This window comes from Ischnura elegans, chromosome 10 (assembly GCF_921293095.1).
Source record: "Ischnura elegans chromosome 10, ioIscEleg1.1, whole genome shotgun sequence".
Taxonomy (NCBI): domain Eukaryota; kingdom Metazoa; phylum Arthropoda; class Insecta; order Odonata; family Coenagrionidae; genus Ischnura; species Ischnura elegans.
The window spans coordinates 85008826-85029018 of NC_060255.1; the positions used below are offsets into that span (position 1 = coordinate 85008826).

Genomic DNA, 20193 nt, shown 5'->3' on the forward strand with positions numbered 1-20193 from the left:
TTATATGGCACTGCATTTCTTAGGCCTCTATATTTGCTTTTCTCAGCTGCTTTCATTGTTCAAGCCTCACTTCCGTATTGAAGTATATTGCAGATGTAATGGAATGAATTAATGTATTTAGGCACATTAATATGAATTATGGGCACTACTGCATACCGCGTCTAGGTCTTGTATGATTAATTTAACTAATTCAGACTACAGTAATAAAAGTGTCTTATTTCGGGGAGGGGGGTCGGTTCTTTTGGGCCCCCTTTTACGAGGTGTGTGAGAAAAGTAATGAGACTGGCAATACTGCAGGCAAACTGACAACGTTGTGTCTACCGGCCTGCGATATACCGATTTTTTCATCTTTTCCACTTCCTTAGTGCGAGTTTCAGCTCCATACAGCTAATTATTGACAGCTTTATCAGTGAAGCTGTGTTTTTGTTGTTTGTTACAAAAATGGAGCATCGGAATTTAGACCAACGTTGAGCGTTGTGCTAAACTTGGTGAATCCGCGAGTGTGACATTTGAAAAGTTGAAACTGGCCTATGGGAAACATATCTTAACAAGAGCACTAGTTTTCCGCTGGCACAAATCATTTATGGAAGACCGAGAACACGTTGAAGATGAACCTCGCTCAGGAAGACCATCAACTTTAAAAACTAACGAAAACGTTGAATGCGTGAGGGCTCTTGTGAGCTCAGACCGTAGTTTAACATTAAGAATGGTGATTGAACAGTTAAATTTAGACATTTGTACCGTGCATCAGATTTTGACGGACGATTTGAGCATGCGAAAGATTTCTGGAAAAAGCGATTCATGTGAGACCTGACATTGCAGACAAGTGGATGCTTCACAATGACAATGCCCCGTGTAACAAAACCATTTCCATAGGTGAATTTTTGACCTCTCAATGCATTGCTGTTGTTCCTAAACCCCCTATGCACCTGATTTGAGTCCTTGTGACTTTTTCCTTTTCCTGAAATTGAAACATGTCCTCATAGGACATCATTATCGAACTCTGGAGAACATTCAAAAGACCGTGACCGACCAGTTAAAAGCCATGTAATTTCGAGACTTCAAGCCCTGCTACCAAGAGTGGGAACAACACCTGCGCCGGTATATAGCTGCCTAAGGAAACTAGTTGTAAGGGGATAAGATCATTTTTTTGAAACGAATAAAAACTTTAGTTAGTACAAAATCAGTCTCATTACTTTTCTAACACATCTTGTATTCGCCCCTGAACGCTACCTTATGTAGTCCCCGTTCACCAGCGTTCAAACTCTGCCAACCGTCGTCGGCGATGCTTTCCGCCACCCATGGACATTCCTTTCCTTTTTATGGAATCCACTCACCCACTCTCCGAACGAACATCTCCCACGTATCCTGACTTGAGACTCTCACGTGAAAACCAGGTCTCAACAGCCCCAGTTTCCACTCTCAATACTCGTCTCCGTGGGCGTTGGATGACTTCCTGTGCCATGGAGCTCTCGTGGAACAGAGAAGCCCAAGACCACGAATACCGACCTGATATACGCGGTTGATTTGAAAAATTAAGTTGTGTTTGGTGGAGATGAGAAGGAGATAAGGGATTTGTATGGAGCGAGTACCAGGTGGTTAAAGGATGCTGAGGAATGCGTGGTAAGGAAGAAGGTTGAGTAAGCTGGGTAAGGGGTGAAAGGGAATAGGGTTTATTCATATAGTGAAGGGGAATACATCTAATTACGAACTAAATAGGAAAGTACTACAAATGTGGATGGCGGGCAGGCTGGGTGATACTCAAAATAATTCGTGATAATCTACCTTAACCATAAAAAATTCAACTTTTTTCGGAGAGGCATCGTGGAACAAATGAACGAATGATATACTAAGATATCGCACTGCCCACTAGTTATATTTTAACAGCTTACAGCACGTGTTTCGATTGCTACAGAATCGTCATCACTAGGGGTACCTGATGATGATTGTATAGCAATCGGAACACGAGTTGTAAGATGTTAAAATGAAGTTAGTGAGCAGCACGATGTATTTGTATATAATTCTTAAATATTATTACATTACTTCATTTTTTTAAATACTTATAAAAAATGGAGACCTATCGAGTAAATGTAAGCTGTCTCCACGTTTTTTTTATCGCAGTACAATTCCTTTCACGATTATTTAACTATATGCATCGTCACAGCAAAGAAACTGTTATTTTCCGCTAGAAATAGGAAATTTTTACTGGATGTAGCTCTGGGTTGAATGAACATACAGGTCTAGTTTTGATCTAAAACCATAGACAATGTGTTCTAATTAGAGTATTATGATAGAAATGGGTTTCTGTTAATGCTTGGTCTAATATCATTTGACGAAGTTTAAAAAAGTGCTTAAGTTTCGCAGTCGAGATTGCGAATGTGAATTTTTTCTGCCGATGCTTTATCTTGGAACAAACCAAAAATTCAGGACAGCGCGAATCAATTTAGTAATTCATGATTTTAAGTCTGTATCGATAGTTATTCAGAATTGAAAATAAAATATGGAGATTAGTTCAAAATATCGCCACCGATGGCGGCGTTGCGATCATTTAAAGGAGTGAGAATGATACTAAGTAGTCATAACGACAAAATTGTTTGCATCAAAGTTAATCGAAAAATTTATTGAAAAAATTTACTTGTACTATTTTTAGTTCGCGATATTTACATTTTTTTATGAAAAAATATTTTTATTCGTCCTGCAGATGCTTTCCTTTCGTGGAGGGTGCCAACCTTCCCCCATAGTCGGAGTTTCACCCAACCCAAATTTGGCGAAGAAACATCCCTACATGCAGATAAAATATTTTCATGCTTATTACTTTGACTAATATCTGTAGTGGGTACAGAGCCTGATTTAGATTAATAGAGTCCCTACGCTATTTCACTCATGATGGCCTTTCATCTTCCATTTTAAGTTTTTTAAATTACATGAGAGATAATTGAATGCACCACTACTGTGATACATAACTATATGTTAGATTAAATATGCTGTGATTGGTACTAACCGTGTCAAAAATGTGACACGGATAATAATAAAGAAAAAAGTCGAGAGTGTAGAGTGAATGTGGGCAGTGGCGCAGCGAGGGGGAGGTTTTGGGGGATAAAACCCCCCCAGAGATCAGAGAAATATTTGAGTTTAATCCATTTTACTTACATTGGATCAGTATTACTTATAGAAAAGTGTCATGATTAATCAAATATCCCTCAGAAATCCGTAAAACTCGCCATTTTGAACCATTAATCTAAAAATTTTCTGGAGGAGGGCCCCCGCAACTCCTGCTTACCCTGGTGGGTATGCAATACCCCGCACCCCAAAGTATTAGGTGCGCCTGAAACCCCCCTAGCCTTAATTCTTGGCTGCGCCCCTGAATGTGGGCTCCTCTTGATCTTGAGGCCCTACGATGAAGCCTAGAAAGTCCAGAGGAAAATTCGGCTCTTAGTGAGTACCGCTCTTAACAAAATGTTACCGATATTTTCATTCATTTTTTATACATAACTATAATTCTTCTTACCCTCACCTTAATAATGTTTTACGAACCCTCATTTCTCAACGATTATCCATTTGTCATCAACCCAAATCTATCTCTCTCGTGAGTACGCTACCTATGGGAAGATTGGAACGACCCACCTGAAGATATTTTTAAAGATCTTCCCCGCAAGTGCTGAAATTTTTAAGAATAAGTGTTCATCAATTCTTGGTTGATGACATTGTGGTTTATAACGGAGAATCTGGAATTGGGTTATTTGGGTCAATCTTCATTTGTTAATTGTATGATATAAGAATTAAAATATCTTTTTATACGAATGGTCTGTTTTCTGTTTCTTTACTTTGTTATTAGGTAGTAGGCTTGTCATTCATTTGCTTAAATCTAATGCTACCACTAGGCAAGAGCCTAATTGCAGTAATATATAACAAATAAATAAATGGATAAAATATCACCCAGAAAGAGACATCTCCACCACTATCATGAAAGTCTCACCTGATAACCAGGCCTGGGAAGCCCCAGTTTCGACTCCGGGAACTTCTCTCGGTGGGCTTTGAAAGACTTGCTGTACAGGGGGGACAGCTCTGGTGCCATTGCGATGGCCTGCCGGGTCCCGAACTGCTCAAACACGTCCCTCAGCTGCGAGATGTCCGCCCGGAACCTCAAGTCCACGTCTAACACGAGGACGCGGTTTGGTTTCCCGGGCAAAGGGACGAACGGAAGCAACGGTCCCACGTGGAACAGAGGGTCGGCGTACTTAGTTCGCGGAGTCGACGGGAGGTGGCTCCTCAGTCGCTCCAGCGATGAGGTCACGTTGGCGGTGATGTCGGCTAAAGCCACGGCGTCCACCTGACGGAAGAGATGAGACATGTAGATAAGAGCGAGGAAGGGGTCTAAAATGATGATGGTTTGTTGATGATGGTGTAACGTGCAATGAAAAAAAGTCGTAGTGAAAGGACACGGGGCGGCGTGGAGCGCTAACCAAGGGGTCAAGGACTGGCCGTGATGACGAGCATGTTCACTGTTTACGCAGCCCTTGCCTGGAGGCTATCCACCATTGTTCGTTTTTTTATTATTTTTTTAAAGCATCTCGCCAACTCCGCATGCGAGCGAAATTTCCACGCCTGCGGTCTTGTGGCGTATGTCCATCATGAATGATTGTGCGCTTCCTTACTCAGTTTCCTCCGGATGAGTTCATTCAATAGCTGGTCATTTGGGAACGAGACCGACATCTTGAGGTCGTTAACCCCTCAACGCCGTCATGCGTACCCAGTACGCGCCCTTTAAATTTCGTATGCCGCCGTCATGCGTACCCAGTACGCTTCTTGACCTACTGTATATAATATTTTTTCTCCGCCAGATATTGTATGCTAAATTAAAACTAATTACTCTATCTTTTGAAGAAATATTTTTCCTCTCCAATAATATATTCTTAGCGGCTTTATGCCTTCAAATTGTTTTTAAAAATGCTTCAATAAAATTTCGTTTTAAACCAGCGCGTTGACGACTTCGGTCCAAAAACTCAACGCCTTCCTTCAACTGTTCTATCATGAAAACTTCCGCCTATTCTCCTTGAGAGACGTCAACAAGGGTCAGCTACTTTAGCTTGAGATACGGTATCATCTAAGCTCAATGCCTTCTCTTCGTCTTCTCCTTGTTTGTCGTCACCTCGAGCCCCAAGTGTGTTTGGTCCGCCTCGTTAGTCCTTAGCGTCCTAAGCGAATGGGCCATGTGCTTCGCTCTGCATTAATTTTTTTATTTTTTCTGGACAGTAATCAAGGAAGATAAGATTCCATCTAAACAGTCAGCATATACCAGGGCCCCTTCGAGATATTTTCTCGTCTCTTGAGGGAGCTTCTAAACCACGAGCTTCAGTCCACTAGAGTCATTCATGCTGTGTGGTGTGCTTTCAGGCAGTGTGTTGAAATTCTCATCGGGTGTACTTCCTGTGTTGCGGTATTTTTATATAATTGGGGATCCTACGAAAGGGAACAGTATTGAAAGGCAAAAAAGAGACTCGGAAGTCTGTTTGTGTGTTAGGTTATAGTAAATTCATTGGTGGGCTGAATTTCAAGGACCTGTTACTGCATTCGTGCCTAATGGAAAGAAAAAGCCATTACAAGTGGTGTATGAAGTTATTTAGGAGACTATTGAATGCAGCAGTCCTATATTCATATGTTGTTCATAGGAAAAACACGTATAAAAATTTGACTTATCATTTCGCATGCCATTGGTCGAGGTAATATTTTTGAAATATCCAACGTCATACGAACTGTTTGGACATGGCCATCACTCAATACACAATTTAGTATCAAGACTCATAGAAATACATTACCTAAAGACAATTCCTGCAGCTTGGAAGAAATCAAAGTCTCAAAGGAGGTGTGCAGTTTGTGCCTTATATGGGAAATGAAGAGACTGCGTGTACTGGTGTGAAAAATGTGCAGTGGGATATGTTTGGATTGCTTCAAATCGTGTCACACAAAGCAGATTTTCTAAGGTAAATCATTTTAATATTCATATACATTGGAGTTTGAAACATTAGCACGTGATTACCTATGTGAAATGATACGGCAATAATGGAACAAAGCCAGAGAAGTGGGCGGAGTGCTAAATTTTCAAGTAGGCGAAACGGGTAATCCCATCGAAAGTATCCAATCTGTTATGAAATTTTCAACCCAAAATAACTAAATTACATCATGTAATTGTATTTTTTAAATGCATGGAATGTTAGAGATCTCGTAGGTTATTCGAAACCAAATAAAAATCTTTCAAAATTGAAAATTTATTCATTAGTTCATAAAAGGAGATACATAAAACAATAAATATTTTTTCAAATCGCTCGAAATATTTTTATATAATAGCGCATTCTGTTACGCAAGTTTACAAAAATTTTCAATGATACTGATCGTATATTATGAAAGATATAAATTATTGAATGATAGTATGCCAAAAAGGCGAAGTCATTTAAATCTCATCCGGCGGCTGAGATGGGATTTAATTAAATGCCCGCCGCGCTTGAGGGGTTAAGAATATCTATTCGTTCTATAAAAAATATTTTTTCCTATTGGCTCGTTATATGTGGTGGGCTACGCCTGAAATCATTATAAGAATAGGCAATCGTGTCATACTAATCAGATCTGAGTGTTGCTGACGTGCATTTTCGTTGACAGCCCTGAATTGGACGTGATTGCTGCTATTCTTCTCTCTTGGGAGCTACTTTGGCAATGTTAGTTTGATATTTTTGACTATGATCTTTTAATCATTTTCTGTTAGTGGATGGTACCACTAGAAAGACGGACTAGAAGACCAGTGTTAGGATTAATGAATCCTTACCAAAATAGTCGAACATTCCTGGGAGTTAAAACTTTTTATTCGGTGAAGAAACCATTATTATTTATGCGCTGAAGGCATTTAAAAAATATTCAGAGGAAGAACCGTAGCGACACGTCGACTCTAGCATGCAAGAAAAGCATACCATATATGTTAACGAGGGAAACCTAAATGTTTATGTGCATAGGAGCTAGATTTCTTTACTTCACTTATAAGCTGCCTCTGATTATTTAATGCCTGCAACGTTGAGATTGTGAGGTTAGCCTCCATGCCGCCTAAGAAGACATTGTGCGTATGGTTTGTCAGAGTGCAATTTTATCACCATGTTTTTACAGGAACGAAAAAATTTCATCCCGTGTTACGCTCCAAAACATTTAGTAGCTGACCTGCAACCAATTGTAAAATTGCTTATGAGGGTAAAATGGTCGGAATATAATCACATCTCCAATGTAAACATCTTTTTATCTTAGCTAAGCGAAGTCATGCTTTTTATCACAAGTGAGAATTTACCTGTTAGTTTGTTCTTATTTTGAAAAAAATAAACTTTCCAGATTGTAATTCTTTGCTATGAGTCGCTGAGTGGGAGCGGTGACTGTTGTCTCGCAAAGAAGCCTTTTGAAGTAGAGAAAACCAAATTGCTGTCACAAAATTAATGAATTCTTAGAACAAATTGCTGGCTGTGAATAGTGAGTTGCATGAATATGAAATCAAATTGATTGCAAAAGATGAAATTAATGAAATTTTGGGATGAATTACTAGCTGTAAAATAAGTTTAAAAAAAGGGAAGTTAAGTAAGAATTTATGCGACCATACAAAAAATGTAAAAAAAAAGAAAAATCATCATCATCATCATCATCATCACTGGTCAACAATCCTAGGATTGGTTTGACGCAGCTCTCCACTCAGTTCTCCTATCAGCTAATCTTTTCACTCCTACATATTTCTTCTCTTTCACATCTCTCTTTACTTGTTCCATATATTTTGTTCGAGGTCTTCCTTTTCCATTCTTGCCTTCCACCTGTCCTTCGACGATTGTCTTCAAGAATATTTAGGCATCCAAAAATACTTGTGCTGCTATGGTCACCAACATCTGCGATAACCTTTATTCTCTTGTAGAAGTGAAGGAGATCACATTCCTACTATTGAAATAATGCTTAAGGGCAGTTTCTGGCGGATTATTTGCTCATCTCCGATGTAAATATGACTCATTTTCTGATTAAGACTCTTGCTTAGTTCCTGATCTTTATCGGCGGCGACGTAGAGAAGGAAAAAGTAAAAAAAAGATAAAGGCCTATTTTCGAGAAATGTAACATCAGCAGAAAATTTGGAGGAAGGCTAAGGGATTGTAGCACCCGTAGTCTCACAACTAGCTTTTCCACTACGATTTTTAAAATACATTGCCCACGCATTGAACCCTGCAAGTAAATACATAATTGAATGTTGCACGAGTAATTTTGGTGATTACAACTTATTTTTTCGTACGCAAAGGACTTCTTAATTAATTACTTTGTCCAGCTATTATTTCTTAACAACAATCCGTACGGTTAGAGAAAGGGGGAAGTCGTTTTGCTTTGCTAAGAATTTTACGCGGTGCTGACACACAAGATATCGAGTTGTTTTTGTGCCGTCTGAAATCCGGGAGGTCCTAACTTGACGATCATCTTGAAATTCTCGAATTATAATTTGACTTTGACTTATTAAGCATTCAAGTGCATTACACCATAGAAGTTGCGAAAATAATGATTCTTCATTTTGATTGCCTTCCCCGATCTAAAGGCTCATGTATCATATGCATGATTTAACTCTTTCTCGGCGAATGGATTGAATGAATCTAACTTATCTCGGATATGCGCGCTGTTTTTAGATTATCTTACCTAAGCGCAAACTCGAGAGAAGTTTATTCATTATGTAGCGTACGTTCAAGGAAAGGTAAACCAACAACGGTAGGCGAAAATATATCAAAACTGAACTACCACAATCTAACCTGATAAATCTCTGTAGCATTCCTTTCATTTACTTCGCGGACAATGGAGGAGACGAGCCGAGTGAAAACCAAACACGCTATGCGACATAAGTAAAGAAGGGGAAAAAGGCAAAAGAGTTTACAGAGGGTAGAATTGGGCAACATTTAAGTCGACACGGACGTGTTGACAGTCCTTCAGGGAGCTCCTCAAACGGCCGAGGAAGAAAAGAGATAAAGGCGGCTGGGAATGCTCCTTATGCCGCAAACAAAACACGTTTCGGCTCCCCAAGCTTTCTGCCTCCCCTAGTGGAACCGCGCGGGCGCCTAATGCCCATCATATTTGCATCCACAGCTCATCGTCGCAATTTCAAGTGGGTACGCTTCCACGGCGGAAAGCAAGGAGACTCCATTCAAGGAGGCCCTAAAACATAGCGGTTAAGCATTGTATCTGTTGCCGTCTCGCACGCTTTTCAATTCGGCGGCGCCACTGGATAGCTGTATCTCGTTTAGTGTGACTTTCGCCATTAACCGCAGTGGTCACGAATATTATAGTATTAATATATACAGCCCCCTAGGCAGTGGCCGTGGAAGTGGTCTATTTCGGTTGAAAATCGGATCGCATGCGTTAATTGTGTGGTTTATGAAATTTTTTGGCTCGGTTTCAAATATTCGCTGTGTATTTCCTCGTGAAAAGTGGATATAGATTACTGTTAGCGCCACGAGTGGCGATTTTTAAAACTGAATGTGAACCGCGCGGGGCAACAAAAATTCTAGCGGCGGACTGGAGAATACTCGTGATGGAAAGCATCGTTCCCTAGTATCACAATATTAAAATTGATGGTTTGTGGTGTGACCTATTGAAATTGCTTCATTTTAAATAAAAAAAAACTTCGCACAAACATTGTAACAAAATCGGAGGTGGGGGATAAACATGTATAAATAAGATGTGGGGGTCCAGGCCAACCTTTTTCCCCCACCTCTCATTTTACTAAATTGTTTTATTCCCATTTTTTATACTTGTGTGCCTCCCATTGTGTTACATTGTTTTCTTCCCTTTTTGTATCATTGTGTGCCTTCCATTTTGTAATTTTTTAACTTGTGTTCCTCCCATTTGGAAACTTCGTATGACTTAAGTACCACAATACCCTCCTTCCTAGATTCCCCACCTTGGCAATCCCTACTGACTAAATGCATTAAAGGCCATACTCTCCCTGTAATTGAAGCTGACGATGTCGCACAGCGACGAAACTAGTCGTTAGTAAAATCACATAATTATTTTATTTCCTTATCTTGACCTCGTTTAATACATGTTATAATATTGTCTGGAGTTTAGGTCAACGTATTTTATGAAAACAAGTTATAGCCAACGTTTCGATTTATTTTAAATCATCATCAGGGCTTAACATTGTACATATTTATTGATATTTATATCGTAATGACATTAAATCGAAACGTTTGCTATAACTTGTTTTCATAAAATACGTTGATCTAAACTCCAGGAAATATTGTAACATGTAAAATCACATGTCAGATTTACGAAATTTTTTATTTAAAAACCACATTATTATTTCACTAAATTTCAATGTTCATTTCTATTGATTGTTTCATATTATTTTCTTCCATTGTATTTGACGGAACTGAAATTTTGGTATGTGTAAATTTTTGTTGATTGGTTCAAGTTATTTTCTTCTGTTGTGTTTGACTGTCTTGAAGTTTTTGTATGTGCTCATTTTTGTTAATTGGTACAAATGAATATTATTTTGGTTAAACTGATTGCTGAGCTATAAACTGTTTATATAAAAATGTCCCATCGGATTAAAAATCTGAGAGCAATAAATTATATATTATTATTATTAACTTGTGTTGGAGCCGCTTGAGACTCGTGTCTCATTTCCACGAATTTACAGTGGCAGGATGACGGCGGGTAACCCGACTGGCGCTACGATGGATACAAAATTGACTTTCGTGAGCAGGCATACTTTCATAAAAATATAGCTGGAACGAACACAGGGTGGATAAAAATTTTGCCACGACATTTTAGCCCCTGGATAGCTGATGCAAGTAGGGACCAATATTAATAATGGTAAATACACCAAAGGATGAAGTTCGCCATGAAAAAATATTTGACTTAGCGAATTTTTTCATGGCGAACTTCATCCTTTGGTGTATTTAACTTTGCACCCGTGCGCGTGACTGCGTACAAAGTCACTTGTTCCTTCAGTGCTTCATTAATAATGGTGTTTAGGTCGAAAACGCACCATTTTCAAACTAAAGAAACTTTGAGCCGAGCGCAATTCGCCGCGATTATGTCCTGCTGCCGGATATTCTGGACATTTCATGACTGCGTATGCTTTGCTTGCCGGAGATCGCGATGTATCCAATGTTAGGCCAAACTCGTGACCAATAAGCGCACTTGGCTCAAACTTTCTGTTGTTTTAAAAATGGAGCGTTTTCGACCAAAACACCATCAGTAACTATGGTTCCCTCTGGCAGCAGGTATCCAGGGTTTAAATTAATTTTTCTCCGCCCGTATACCCATAGGATGTTCCTAGGCCAATGGTGGGAACGAGCAATTATCTTCGAGTTTCGATCCAAACTCGATTTTTTCTACTTCCATCTTGATCATTTCGTTTGATCTCAGCAGCGTCAATACCAGCCTATGTTATCTTCCGTCCTAAATGAAAGACTTTTCCCTAAGGCCGGTTAAATTGGAAAGCCACGCCCCCGATCATCAAGAAAAAACCTCAATCAGTTGATATTTCCTTAAACTTTCAGTGAAGTAGAATGGTTCCAATAGTTGATCCCAAAACTTTACGTGCATTTACCGCAAATTATTCAAGCATGTATTCTGAATACATTTTTTCTACTACAACAACGTGCATTATGAGTGTTCTTCGAATAACGGTGAACATGTTTTTGTGCAAACTTTTTAAATTAACCATCCATTTTTACGATCAATCGATATTTTAGTTAAATTACGATTTTCGTTGAAAAGTCGAGTATTTTTTTTTCAATTAAAATTCGTTTTCGAACGAAAATCTTCCATCACAAATTGAGTCGAATAGTCGAATCGATTATTACGGTGTGATGCATCGATACATTTCCATGTATCACCCATCCCTATCCTCCTGTACTGGTGCCCAGGGTCGCAGCTAGGAATTAAGATTGGGGGGTTTCGGTGTAACTAATACCGGGGTGTGTGGGGTATGAAATACCCACCAGGATAAAAGGTAGGTGCGAGAATAATAAATTGTGGAATTTTAAGAGAAACGGTTCAAAATTGTGAGTTTTACGGCTTTCTGAGGGACATTTTTATTAATCCTTACACTATCCTATTAGTAATATCAATCCAATTTAGTAAAATGGATTAAACTTAAAAATTTCTCTGAGCTCTGGTGGGGGTTTTAACCCCCAAAACACCCCCTCTCGCTGCGCCACTGCTGGTGCCGATCCGGGCGCACGATATCCATCGTATTTGCATCCACACCTCATCGGCTCATTGCTAACGCTTCCGCGTTTTCCGTTTCAGGGTGCAGACGTCCGCAAGGTTTAGCCATTATTGCCTCCACCCGCCCCAAGGAGTTGAAGTGCGCATCAACCTTACCATCTGCTTCCCGAGAAAACGACGCGCGGTGAAATGTAAGTGCCAGTATTGCTCTCCGTCTTTCTTCCCTGATGAAATGTTTATTGTTTCCCAACCGAGAGAGTTTTACAAAAGGACTAAAACTCCGTCTGGGAAAAATCTTTAAATAAGTCCTTCGTTTCCCTTCATTTCTTCGAGCGATTTATACACAGCGGCAGTGCTGTAGTTGGGCCGGTACGGCTTACCCCCTAAAATCCAAACTCGTTATAAGCGTACCGGTTAAACTACCTTTTTAAATCTGCAAAAAATAGCACTACAGTAAATTTTCCAATGGGTTTCAGAAAGAAAAATTGGAAATGATTTTTTACTTATCCAGAGATATTTCGTGGCACAACTTGGAACTATTATAAGAGTTGGAATTTGACATTTGACAATTTGACAATCGCGGCCTGATGTATAACACATGTTCAGGTGTTGGCAAATTTTGGTGAGTACCGCCTAAATTTTTTCCCAACTACTGCACTGCATCGCGGCGGTATTCAGACGCAAGATTGTCGTGTCAAGTGCCGTATAGGCAGTTTTTATTGGCCCATCAACAAGGAATGTAAGTAAAAATTGGTCTCGAAAAATGCATATTGCTCCACGGTGATTAATTTTATTTAATTTTCACGTTTTCTTACGGAAATGCTTGCTGTTGGTTCATAAGATTTTCTGTGCAGGTAATTTTGTAAAATAATATATAAATCTTTATCGAGACTATCCATGGTGAACACTTCACGGAGTCACCCGCAATGCACAGATTGTGCGAAAACTCCAAAAATAAAAAATAAAAACATTCGCGTGATTCTAACCTGGATTTCCGATCGAGTGCGTCATATCCCCATGTTTGTGGACTAAGAATGTTCGAATGTTTTTTTTCTCTGTGGAATTTCCGCTTCTTTTCTACATCCAAAATCATTTGTAATTGCGAATCATCAACATTATTCGTCGTATGGTGTACGAAGATCCCATTGAACTATTTTTCTTTTTCCTTCTCTATTGATGTACAGGTCTCCTGTAAGACGGTAATCCCAATAGTAAGGTCTCCATTTTTTTAGAAATAGAAAAAACTAATTATTTTATATGCTGTATACATCATTTTAAAGGTTGATCAATTGTCTACTTTTTTACTTAATGGCCATTTCGGTCGGTGCATTTTTATAAACACTTTATAACACATGGACAAACAAAAATTGTCACAACGTTTACAATAACGCATCGACCAAAATGGTGATTAAATAGAAAATTAGATAACTGATCAATCTTTAAAATGATGTATACATATCTAAGGAAATAAATAGTTTTTTCTAATTCTAAAAAAATTGGAGACCTTACTATTGGGATTGCTCTCGTAATTTTACTTGAAATAATGCAATTTATTTCGAGATATATGTATTCGGTTGCTTAAGATTTACTCGGCAAAGATAAGGAGGCATATTATTGCGGATATCTCATTATATTATCGATAACTCTTCCTTGGTATCGGAAAAACGCATTTCTAGGTTTGTCTCATTTTCCTCATATATTGCCACGTTAAAGCATCTACTAAAGTTTGCTTCAAAACGATCGCAGTGTTATATTAAAGTAAATAGAAATTCCAAGAATATCCGTGAACAAGACCGATCTGCGCAATTCCTATATGCTGTTGTTACGTTTGTCATCTGGTGAAAATGAAGTGATCCGGGAATTTTCCGGCGTCGAGCGGAATAGAAACTATTAAGTAATTTTATTGAATAGGTGATTTAAATTGATGTCCTATTATTTATAAGTTATTATTTACGGAAAAAGCTACGGCTATGTTAGCGTAACTAAAATATAGCGAAGCTGTCCAAATACAGCTCCAGTTTTTATTGTCGACAAAAGGGTTGCCTTTGCCTTGAGTGAAAATTCATCGTTTTGCAGTATTTATAGAGCATTCAGAAAGAGAGGTCTCATTCCTTACCAAGGCCTACGACTACAGAAATATGAATATTTTCTAAGACAACGTCAAAACAGGAACTTTTTATGTTATTAGAAGTATTGAAATATGCTACAAAAAATGAAAATAATCCTTTTACTTAACAGAATTTATATATATTGCTTTAATTGTGACCATTCATTAATTGAGTTTTACTGCGAATCATAAAGTAGCATTTTGGATGTGACTGCTACAACCACATTCACGACTACAGAAATATGAATATTTTCTAAGACAACGTCAAAACAGGAACTTTTTATGTTATTAGAAGTATTGAAATATGCTACAAAAAATGAAAATAATCCTTTTACTTAACAGAATTTATATATATTGCTTTAATTGTGATCATTCATTAATTGAGTTTTACTGCGAATCATAAAGTAGCATTTTGGATGTGACTGCTACAACCACATTCACCGGATGATACTAGTGTCGGGAGAACTAGGGCAGATTGTACTTTTTTTAAAACTAAAAAAATCGTACACATGAAATTCATCGTTTGAATCGGAAAGATTGGGGTATGAATCGTTTTGAACTCTTTTTGAATTTTAGGCCTTCGCATTAAAACGTCGGGAGCACATAATTTCCTCGCAGACAGTTGATCAAAAACCTTGTTGTGTGTTGATTTATTTACAGGCTTTAAAATGATGAATACCATGGAAAATGGTTTAAAGGACACTCATCAAACTATATTCATCAAACTATATTATTCGCGAGCAACCCTTTGATATTGTAGACATTGAGAGAGCCTAGTGACTTTGTTTACGTATCCCATAAAATACACGAAAAATATGTTTGAGTTGTCGGTCCCCATCCCGGTCAATCAAGAGTCTGTTTGATAAATTAATATTTGCAGAATGACTATGGAATTCTCGTATAAACTGTCCCGCATATGTTTTTGTTTGAACTTCTGTAATCATGGGAAAAAATAATGTCTCTCCGAATTTTATATCCATATCTTCCTTTCATAACTTGAATAACCTTCTGTGCCTTAAGGGTGAGTTATTATACACTCACTTATTTCAGTGAATATTGAGTTGAAAATTTCAAGTAGAATTTTGGATATTACGTCAGCTAAACATTTCTTGTTTAGATAAATCGCTCCTGGGGAACTTATGTTGGCTAGTGCTTTTCAAAATCTTTTTGCGGTAATATCGCTTTCAGCTGTTAAATGGATGTCGCCACGATATTCCATCAGACTGAATGAAATATGATATCAAAGCAGGTTATACTGATAACGGCAGGGCTGAACGTAAACCTTAGATAGAGGACTGTGAGTTGAGGATTGCTGATAGATTATTCCTAGAAATCACAGCAAATATTGGTTCTGCCTTCTCTCATTTCCGATATATGTCACCACGTAATAGTTGGGGATGCGCGTGTGTCTTTGGGAAAAGTATGCATATAACTCGCTAAAAAACGCAAGCGAAATAGGCCGTAATGTTTGCGTGTCGTGTGGTCCGTTGCTTAATGGAATTGAAGTAATTATTAAGTAAAAATACTATTGTTACATGGGCGTACCCAGCGGGGGGCAGGAGGGGGCAGCCTCCCCCCACTGGAAGCAAAAATCGCAAAAGTCTTTAAGGAAAATCAGGACTAGATTGGAACGAATGTTTTCAACACATTTTATTTAAACTCACGAAAAATGATATTAGTATAAAACATATAACTAAAATAATTTTTTTCAAGCAAATACGTTTTAAATGTATTAAAGAGATGTTATAATTTTCATAAAGTGTTGGTTTAATTCACCCTTTCAATGCTAAAGTGTTACAACTTGAATGACCATGGCTTGCCCCTACCCCACTAGCTGTGATCCTGGGTACGCCCTTGTAATGTTAAACACTAAAAACGCATAGCATACACTTAGTTAATTTTTTTGCCGCTACCAAAGAAGTGAAGTGCAGTATAAAAAAATTGAACTTTATTCCAACTCTGCAATGAGTATTTCACCTGTTAGCTCTGACCTAACCTTGCATATTTTCTATGAAAAAGTACCGTGATCATTGATTACATTGTGTACATGATGAGATGAGTAAATCTTGTGTATATGACCGTCTAGAACGTATCTCGGAAATAGTGGAAAATTCCCGAGGTGTTGCTAATATTTTTATCCCTGGAGAAAGTAGCTGAATGTGGGGAATTTATATTCAATGTTTCTCTGAGGCCCAGGGTAGAATATGACCGCCGGGTTGTAACGCTTTAGCGCCGGAAAGTCGCCAGAGGGGAGCTTTTAATGCGTTTCTTCACCCGGAGTCTAGATCATGCCCCTACATTTCCTCCTAAATAATCGCTCGCGGCCGTGAAATTTCGCCGTTGGCTACACCATCAAGACGAGGGCTCTTTCGATGCATTCAAATTTCTCCAGAAATGGCGACAGTTCATATTCATCCTTTGACACTTCCGCAATTGCTACTTGTGGAAAAACTCACATCATCAGCCCATCTAGTATGTTCAATCTGCTACCGATGAAGTGATGGAGTGGAATACGTATGGCAGTGACACATCCATCATGAAAACTTCGAATTGAAATTTCAACACTTTCAATGCAACACCTCTCTACCGACCATGGTTTCAACATATTATGTCATATGGAAATTAACTTGAAAATGTGCAGAAATTTCCATTTGAAGTTTTTATCACGGACTTATCGAACTTCCACCAAAAAAAGCCTGAAACGATTTTAGATGCCTGTGAAATATTTATCTTTCTCCCGGCGGATGGGTGACGTAAACAGTTCTCGGGTTTCCATCCGCGTTAGATCCTCCATCTCCAACTTTGCCTACGTTTCGATGAATGACTTATTCATCGTTTATCAAGGCCGTTGGTACGAGTTCTCGAATGGGCAGGAATGTATAGAGTGTTTCTCAAGTGAGGTAGGTTCCTATTGGTGTATGTATTTGTGCTTTTTCTCGCCATATTTAGTGTAGGGTTGTAGATCCTACTCAAATGGAATCATTCATCTCTTTTGAAATTCCTGCTTCGCCTCGAGAGCAAGAGAGAACTAATAAACGATTTAAATTTCTCCTGGTGAATAATATTCCGTTCAGTGTGAAATTGCACATTCAGACAGTAGCATACTTTGAGAATGGAATACAAGTCGTTTAAATAAACGGCGGCCAATACGACTGTATTAATCTGGTGTAGAACCCGAGAAGATTTCATGAGAGAACTGTTTATCAGGTATGCCAGTGCTTAATTTCGGCCGGAACGCGCCGGAAAAGCATTCCGAAACCTCTCAGCGAAAATTCGGTCGTATCAAAAATTTTCATCGTTTTTTAATAATATTTGGTATAACATGATTCCTCACTGTAACAATTATTCAAAGTTTTAAAAAATGGGAAGTTTTTCGGGTGGAGCTTATTCTTGAAAATTGTGTGGATTAATCGTGTTGGTATGCGTTTCGGGACCCAAATTTTATGGGAATTAATCACTGAGATATGCCCGGTTGCGTAACAACAGAAATTAATCTCCTACGGAACATACTGGGGCCTTCTCTATTTCATCCTACTTGGTAACCCGTGCGAAAATTTCGCACTTTCATGCTATTATGGAATAAGTATGTTAAGGAAACGGTGTAATTGGGGTTTAAATAGAGAAGAAAGTGCATCCTAAAGTACTTTCTTTGTGCACTGAATTGTTGAGGCCTTTACTTTGTAGAATTCCATTGTATGGTTGGAAGGAAATTATTTTGCTTTTCTACAAAACATTTGTTTGTAGAAAAGCTTTGCTATGTAGAGCTATGTTTGTAAAGCTTTGCTTTGCTTTTGAATAAGCTTTGTTTTGTAGAAAAGCAAAGTAATTTCCTTCCAACCATTCTTTCTTTATACTTGTTTTATTGCAAAAACACATTTTTTCGTGATACACGTTGTCTATTAAGTTCTTTACATATGATGTCGCTTTTAGAGAACGTTTAACTTTCTTTATACTTCTTAGATTTTATTTTTATACATTTTTCCTACTTATGTTACGTTTCCTTGGTTTAGTTATGGATTTAACGGGTTTTTAAGCTTTATTTTTTGAAGTTTAGAATAAGAAAAAATGTGTGTAGACAATATACCTCGAGCGAGTTATCAAAATGGAAAAATCGAAAATTTTAAGTCAAATCAATGGATAAATATGGACATTTGATATTGAGCTTGTATTATTCGTAAAAATCTAGTGATTCAACGTTTAAAATGATACCTCACTCTTTTTTGTACATTTGTTACCATAGGTGCGGTATTAACCGAGCATACACGGAATAAGAGGAAAGACCTTGCTGTAATAATGTATATGATTAATTTTACCAGCACGCAGAAGTGCTTCTGTGACTTTCTTCCGTTATTCATGCCCTTTCCATTCGATAAGATTGTCGGGAGGGTATGTTCAAGTACCAAACACTTTTCCGCCTCTTCACTTTCCCAATGAGCTTTCGAAACGCTCGCGCTGCCCTGCTGGCAGGTTGAATTTTGTCCGCTGACCAGATGAATATCCCAGCCGGCTTCCACTGGTTTTATTTGGGCATTGCGCGCCGCAGTCACCGCTTTATCTCGCTATTCGCTGGAACTGCCACTTTTTTTATGTGAATCGCCCGTCGTTATCGGAGACACCCCGCGAAGCCACTCAACAGGTCAGACCGGGAAAGCGTGCAGAAGGAAGGCAGAAAGGAAATGCTTTCAAAGGCCTGGAAGTGAGTGGACAATGACGGAGAGGTAATCAGGCCACGTATAGTCTGCCACTCTCATTGAAATGCCTCCCATACCTTTGATAGTAACCAAATTTGATACGTCCCGAATCAGTCCCATCGTTCGTATGTATTTAGAGAACGGGGTTAATATGATTAAATACGGAATAACTTTTGGGTTCCGTTTTGAGGAAAAGGTTAAAAACTTGTGCACGATTTATGCCTGAACAACTTTCTTTGAATTTGCGTAAATACAGAAACCATAAGTTGTTTGCATTGCGAGGATTGCTGGTTAATTTATTTCACTGGAAGCATTAATTTTTGTTCAGAATAACAATACCAAGAAGTATCTTCAGCAAGGAACTAATTATGAATTACAGACTATTATTCTATCATTGTATTAAAAATTAAATATTTATTATCGATGTAAAATATAATTGATATATCCCTTCACTTAGTCATCCTAATTACTGTTATTATCGTTGAGTAGACTTTTACTATGCTACATTATGTTTCTTTTGAATATGTTGGCCCATCTTGTCGTTATACCCTCCTGGTGATGAGTACTAGTATAGTTATTCGTATTGATTACGAAGGAAAACCTGCCTATTCCGGACGCCATGTAGCTAATTGTTAATACCGTGGATTGAAAAATGGGAAAAATGGAAATTAGGCATTGATTTTTCCATCTAAAATGTGACTCTTGATGCTGTCTTATACTTGAAGTTTCGCTCAGGAATAAAAATGGGACATATTCTGATGGCTACGAATGTGGATTATGCATTTTTTTAATTTTCTGCGGAAAATTCGTTGCGGTGTATGCTAATAGCCTGTCTCCCGCAGGTTTATCGCATTGCATTATGTTGTTATTTTCTTGTGAGAATAAGTAGTATTTAGTGTAACCGTATTTAATTATTTTACCTATTGCCACACCGCCGAAAACGACGCTATTAGCTTTTGCATCGGAATTTTCATTACATTTAAAAAATAAACTTTTACGGACATCCATGCCCTGGATGCAACCTACCTAAGTGGGACTCGAACCTTCGGCTTGGCAGACAAGGACTTTATACCGCCGTCACCGAGGCCGGCGTTAAGGGCAACATTATTGCAAATATAATAGAGTTGCCAAGAAAATTGTTAACCCGCCTTCAGAGCAAATGCTTTCGCC

General features: G+C 38.4%; 1 protein-coding gene across 1 annotated transcript in view; it reads right to left on the reverse strand.

The window, feature by feature from the left end:
* Positions 1-20193, reverse strand: part of LOC124166648 (xyloside xylosyltransferase 1-like) — a 147698-nt gene that overhangs the window by 32415 nt on the left and 95090 nt on the right. Inside the window, exon 3 of the mRNA XM_046544266.1 lies at positions 3977-4330. Within this exon, the coding sequence (XP_046400222.1) occupies positions 3977-4330 (354 nt within the window). The remainder of the gene's footprint in view (positions 1-3976; positions 4331-20193) is intronic.